The sequence below is a fragment of the Rhea pennata genome, chromosome 22 (assembly GCF_028389875.1).
Source record: "Rhea pennata isolate bPtePen1 chromosome 22, bPtePen1.pri, whole genome shotgun sequence".
Taxonomy (NCBI): Eukaryota; Metazoa; Chordata; class Aves; order Rheiformes; family Rheidae; genus Rhea; species Rhea pennata.
Window position 1 is genome coordinate 5,066,244 of NC_084684.1, and position 6,276 is coordinate 5,072,519.

A 6,276-nucleotide genomic window follows, 5' to 3' on the forward strand; every position below is an offset into this window, starting at 1 on the left:
TAGTGTGGAAACAAACCCTATGGAGTGAACGTGTGGTTTAGTAAGAAAAAAACAGGCATGCGACCAACTTCTCCCAGGTCCCATAACCAAGGGGAACCTGCTAGATAAACTGCTGAATGATGACAGTTTGCTCTTGAATTATTGAGCCAATATCTCACAAATAAACACCCAGGGGAGGCTGATATAAGTATGGCCATGCTCAATAAATGAAGAATGGAGCAATAAGACCATGTATCCAGACCTTAACCTTTATAGTGCAGCACATATTTGGTGGAAAACTCCTGCATGATCTTGCCATTTGAGGTAGATGTAGGCAAAGATTTATTTTTTTTAGTTCTTCTCCCTTAGGAATATGTTAAAATGGTTTAGTTTTGCGTGGCTGGAGGTATTGGAATACATGTTTTATGCAATTGCCATTTTATAGACTACACTAGCCCTGCTGTCATTTCTGTGATATATGTATGCGCAGCACATGGTTCTGCTTCACGCATCTAACAGGGAAAAGGGTAAGATAGATAACTGCTGTATTGCTGTTGGAAACTGGCCACAAGGCCAATGCAGCTGACTCAGGAGGATGATGTCTTCAATGGTACCTCTTGGCTAGCTCAGCCAACATAGTGGAATTGCACTTAGTCCATGCTGCTAGATGTGTTGGGAAATGGGCCTAGTGCTAAAGCAAGCTGGTGAGGGCTAGTCCTTGCTGATCCCAATGGGTGTTCTGGACATCAGGTGTCACTGGCAAGCAGCATGATGTATTGCATTCTCCAGGCTGCTCACATGTTCTAGGGATGGTTGTAACATGCAATGGGCAGAAGATCAAAAAGTGCAAAACTCAGCTTTGCACATGAATCCATCTGACCTGCAGAATGTGATTCACAGATCTGTTTAAGTGTGTTGCCTGGGAACTGCTTCAATTGCATTTACTTCACTGAAGATGCAATATGCTTTTGAAGGGGTTACTGGGTCAACTTTTCCCAAATAGCCACACAATATGACTGGGCTAGGATTTATCAAAATTTAAATTATCTTTTTGTCTTCTTTGTCTTGTTCTGCCCTTTTTTGGAGTTGGGATAGGGCCCTGGGCACATCACCCTTCCTTGTCAAACCCACTATCATACTCTGGAAGCTGAGTTTATTCATAATGTGTTTAGGTCAGCTTGTGTAGGCTGCTGAACTTGGCAACCTTCACCACAGAAAAAGGGAAGAAATTTCACTCCCCACCCCAACATTAAAAAAAGGAGAAGTTATTGCTGTACCTGATGTGGACCAGCCAGCCCTAATTCACCTTCTTACCTGTGTCTCCTTTTATGTGTTGGCTCTAACTGTGCATACAGGATGGTAGATACCTCCACTGTATGAATATAATTGGGCCTCCATCACTGAGATGCTTAGGGCAATGTGGTTAGTTACCTTTTCTAATGTATCTTGCTGGCATTTCTAAGCATTGGCCCTATGTTCTGGTTTCTTGCAGGTATTCCGAGAGCAGGCTATTGACGGTGAGACCCTGCCCCTTCTGACAGAAGAGCACTTACTGAACAACATGGGGCTTAAACTGGGACCAGCACTGAAGATAAGGTCACAGGTAGGACAACTTTTCTGTGTAATAGCAATTGGTGTGCTTTAAAGCTGTCCCTAGCTAGAATAGCTCTGTCAAGAAAACTGATTTATTGAATATAATTTCCCAAGCAATAACTTTTTAATTTTTTTAAAAAAAATCTAGTTTCAGGAAAGCTTGGCCATATTTCTGGTCTTCAAAACGTTCCATATTCTCATCTGAAGGCAGTCAAATAACTCTTTCAGAGGGGAAAAACAGGGACACCATTCTCTGCCTGAAGTGCAGGAGCAGATAGTTCAGGGCAAGGGGCAGAAGCTGAAATGTACCAGCTTCTCCTAGAATTTAGGCAGTTCCCATGAATACAGGCTAGGAAGGAAGAATGACAGAATGTATACAAAACTCCCAAATCAGCTGCAGTCACCCCCCCCCCCTCAAAAAAAAAAAAAAAAAAAAAAAAAAAAGTACTTAAAGAGCTGGATAAATCCAGTCTAGCAAGAAAAGGCGCCTGGTTCCAGAGATGGCTTTATGTCCTTTTGCTGCTTATTTTCCTTGTACTATGTGGCTCTTGGCAGATCTTTTGAGCTAGGCATAAAGCACAAATGGCATTTAACACTTCTGACCATTATCTGTTGGTTACTTTCCCTCCACAGTGAGTAATGGACCATCTCTAACCTTTCTCCACTGTGCTACTGATAGACTTCTGTAATGTTTTTGTCTCTTGCTAGTCTTTTCTTACTGGTCTCACTGATGCCCCTCCCACGCCAAAATGCTTGTGTTAGTCATTTTTGTTTGCATTTGTATTTTGATACAATTTCTACTTCCAGTGTAGTTACCTCTGGTGATTTAGCCAAGTTCTTTAGAAATTGCATTTCCTCCTCAACAGACTGGTTTGTGCTGGTGGCCGTAGTATTATTTCTGTAAAGAAATGCCAGTGCTCCTCAAAACATTTTTTCCCCATTACTTGGCTCCCAGCTCTCTGAATGTAGAGGTATGATTTCTTAAAATTCCTTTGGTGTTCTCTCACCTTCTCTGATGGAATCATGGTCGTCATGACTTCTGTTTCCTCGTAGTTGAACTCAAATCTAGAAAAGCATCTCCACTACTTTTCTCTCCTTCATTTAATGAATCAGAAAATAGCTTCTGACACATGTCAAGAACAGACTTCCTTTGTATTCCCTAGGGGATTATGTCATGCAAAGAATTATGACAGTAATGTGTGTGCACATACATGGATTGCACATACATAGAGTCACTATTCTGGCTTAGTTTCCCTAACCTACAAACTGTACATTTGTTATATTATGTTAAAACAATAAGAGCAACTTTATTACTTTCCCTACAGCCCTCACTGTTTATGAGGGGTCTAATAAAAAGGTTCTGTGGGCAATTGTTCCCTGTGGGTTAATTCAGTAGGAAATAAAGCTCTTATGTTTCTTAAAAACAGAGAACTCTAAATAGCTCGCAGACATACTTCGATCAGATTTGGTGGGGGGAATATGAGATATGGGCTGAAACAAGAAAAACCCTGCTTCAATTTAATCAATAGTGTTAAAAAAGTTCTACAATAAGGCACGGTTTTGGTGGGGGGAGCAAGTAAATTGGAGGTGGGGGCCATGGCAGAGCACTGATGTTGCTAACTGAATAATGCCCCAGTTGTCTGGCTTGAACACAAGCCTGTGTTTTTGTTTAAGCTTAAATGCGAAACAGCTGTGTAGGTGCTGGAAAGTTGTGAGGCCTTTGGCCCTTGCTGGGAGGTGAGAACTGCTTCAGGAGAGTTTTCTTCGGTACTGGAAGAAGGGAGAGGCTGCAAGCTTATAGTTTCCTGTGCAGTTAACAGCAGCCACCCTGTAGTCAGCTTTTTTTCTTCTCCCTCGCCCTTCCTATTAGAACAGTTCCTGCTCTTCAGAAGTGGGCATCATATGTACTGTGCTGCACACAGCTCGTGGGTTGTTTTCAGGCAGGGTTAGCAGAAAAAGAGCAGAAGAGTGCTAAGGAATTGTCTAGTTGGTGGTGTCTGTTAAGGGAATGATAGAAGTGTCAGCTCTCATCACCTGATACTTGAGGGTGGGCCCAGACAGCAGTGTTCCCAATGCCTAGTATAGCAGGGAACTTGAGAACTGCTGCTTATCACCACTGGCTCCATGGAAGTTGAAGAACACTGTCACAGTAGTCCAGGCCAGCCGTATCTAGCCAGGTAAACAGGCTCCAAGTTTCCTTAGTCCCTTTATGGGAGAGTGGTGATTATTTCAGCTCAGGGGCTGGACTTGGTTCAGCCTTGAATTGCACACTTTCTCCCTGGGGTTCTGCAAGGGCTTCGGTCTCCTTCAAGCCAACACACAAAACATGGCACAGTAGCAGGGCCTGCACTAGAAGTCCCAGCATACCTTTAGCCTGTGAAATGACTTCAGTCAGACCCTACAGCTCCACACACCAAAGTGCCCAGCATGATGGAGCATGATTACAGAGAGTCCTTTAGGGAAGAGGAAGAAATCTTCCCTGTCTTCTCCAGTAAGGCACAAAGGATTTAGCTGATGGATTGGGAAGGGCATCTCTTCATTCACATGATGTAACCTAGCCCTTCTCCCTCCAATTCACTTAGCAGTACAAAACCTGGAATGCTGCACGCATTTGTCGGAAGACAGTTTGTGTGCATTTGTATCCCTTTTTTGCCTCTTGAATTTATTTTCTCTCTCTCTCTCTCTCTCTTTTTAAAATAGGTTGCCAAGAGGGTCGGCAGAGTTCTGTACATGGCAGGCTTCCCCATGGCTTTCCCACTGCAACCTCCTGGCTTGCGGCCACCGGAAAGGGACCTGCCCCCAGCTGATCTCCGGCCATCCTCCACGGGAAGCGTGGCCTCCCCTTTCAGCAGTGGCCTCCCCTCAGCCAGCCGCATCTCACCAAAGCAGGAAAACGGAAACTCCTCCATCATTGCTGGGATCAATGATACCACAAAACCTCCATCTTAACTGCAGGACAGCTCTTAACTGCTTCTGGAACTGATACTCAGTTGAGCAAACTGAAGGTAAAGCATTTTGAGAGACCAGGAGAGCCTCCCTCAGCAGTGTGAGACATAGAAGTGAGGAAGGGAGTGTTTTTTTTTTTGTTTGTTTGTTTTTTTTTTTTTTTTTTAGTTTTTTTTTTTGGGGGGGTGCATTTGTTTTTTGTTTTTAAAAGAAGTTTTTTAAACTGTAAAAAGGGAAGGAAGGAAGAAAGGAAAACTATCCAAAGATGTATTGAGACAACGCAAGTGAAGAGAAAGAAAGAAAATGACTCTTGGAGGACAATGGCAGCACTCATTCCCTTCCACACCTCTCACCAGTCTGAGGTGGAGAGCTGCAGCCAGGGAATGAACACTCTTCTTTGCCTTCAAAGGAACATGGCTTTCAAGAACCTCTGGGTGTGACTTCAAACTGGAAGGGAAGGGAAAGGGACACTGCTCCTCCCAGTAGTACTCAGCACCCCTGAGCAAAACCAACCAACCAACCAACCCCATGAATAATGAACCTAACAGCCCCTTCCTTCCCTGATATCACCTCCTCCCTGGAAACTGTACTCAGTTCCTCATTCAGGTGTCTATGCATCTCTAGCAACTTTAAAATAATACCAAAGACAGACAAAAAAAAAAAAAAAAAAAAAAAAAAAAAAGAAAAAAGAAAAAAAAAAGGCAAGTTCCGGTCCATGTTTACTTAAGTGTGGATGGTACGGCACAGGTGGCTCAGTGCTGTCCCACGGGCTGGGGGCTGCCCTCTCCCCTGGCACGTTTGTCCCTTTCAGCGCACACAGAGACTGGACTGCCTACGCTCCAGCCCTGCAGAAGATTTTTTTGGGTTAAATATTTTGTTTTAAAGAAAAAGAAAAATGAGAAGTGTGTGCTTGGGCAGGATGAAAGGTCACAGGTCTCCAGTGTGGCCCCCCTTTCTCCTGCATGTGTACAATGGACTTGTTTATATGGTTGGGTTTTTTGTTTGTTTGTATAGTTGTTTTTTTTTTTGTTCTTTTAAAAGCCTTGTTACAGAGGTGGATGTAGTTGCACATTCTGGCCTGCTGTGGACCATGAGACAGATACCTGTGTGTGCCCGGGGGAGGGTGGGGGGAAGGATGCTGGGGGGGATTCAGGCTATAAACAATGGGTAGAGTTTTTACTACTGTGAATGAGATGGTAGCTCCTGGGGGTGACCTCCTGTGACTTGTACAGTTGTGAGCAACAATCACATGTGGTACTTTTTTTTCTCTCTCCCTCTCCCCTCCTTCTCTTTTTTTTGTTTAAACAATGCACGTGCTACCGTTTTTTTTTTTTCTTACAAAATAGCTTGGTGGTACATTAGCTTCTTTATATTGTAAAAAAAAAAACAAAAAAACAAAAAAAAAAAACAAAGTCATTATCCATCACATCACGATAAAATGCTTTCCAGCAATCAATTTAAATAAAAAAAGAAAAACACTTAATTTACAAATGGTATCTATCTTTCTGAGCCCTTGCATATGGTTGCTGTAGCCCAAGTCTCTTTTCTTTCACTATGTGTACACTTAGACCATATGCCTTACCACTGATGTTGGTACTCTGTACCAATTCTGTACACAGGCTCAGTTAATTGCAGTAGGCAACCTCACTCCAGCACATTTTCAGCTCCCCTAATGAAAGAGCAGGAGCTTTGGCCTACTCTGGGAATAGGCTATAACTAATAATAATTTTAAAAAGACTTACTTACTATTTTCTAAGG

The 6,276-nt window shown here is 43.0% G+C and overlaps 1 protein-coding gene across 4 annotated transcripts in view; it reads left to right on the forward strand.

Annotated features, from left to right (window-relative positions):
- Positions 1–6,001, forward strand: part of SAMD11 (sterile alpha motif domain containing 11) — a 133,198-nt gene extending 127,197 nt beyond the window's left edge. For all 4 annotated transcript variants that reach the window (XM_062593748.1, XM_062593750.1, XM_062593749.1 and 1 more), the window contains 2 exons: positions 1,472–1,582; positions 4,273–6,001. In XM_062593748.1, coding sequence (XP_062449732.1) covers positions 1,472–1,582; positions 4,273–4,521 — 360 coding nt within the window. In that variant the 3' untranslated portion in view covers positions 4,522–6,001. The remainder of the gene's footprint in view (positions 1–1,471; positions 1,583–4,272) is intronic.
- Positions 6,002–6,276: the final 275 nt, after the last annotated feature.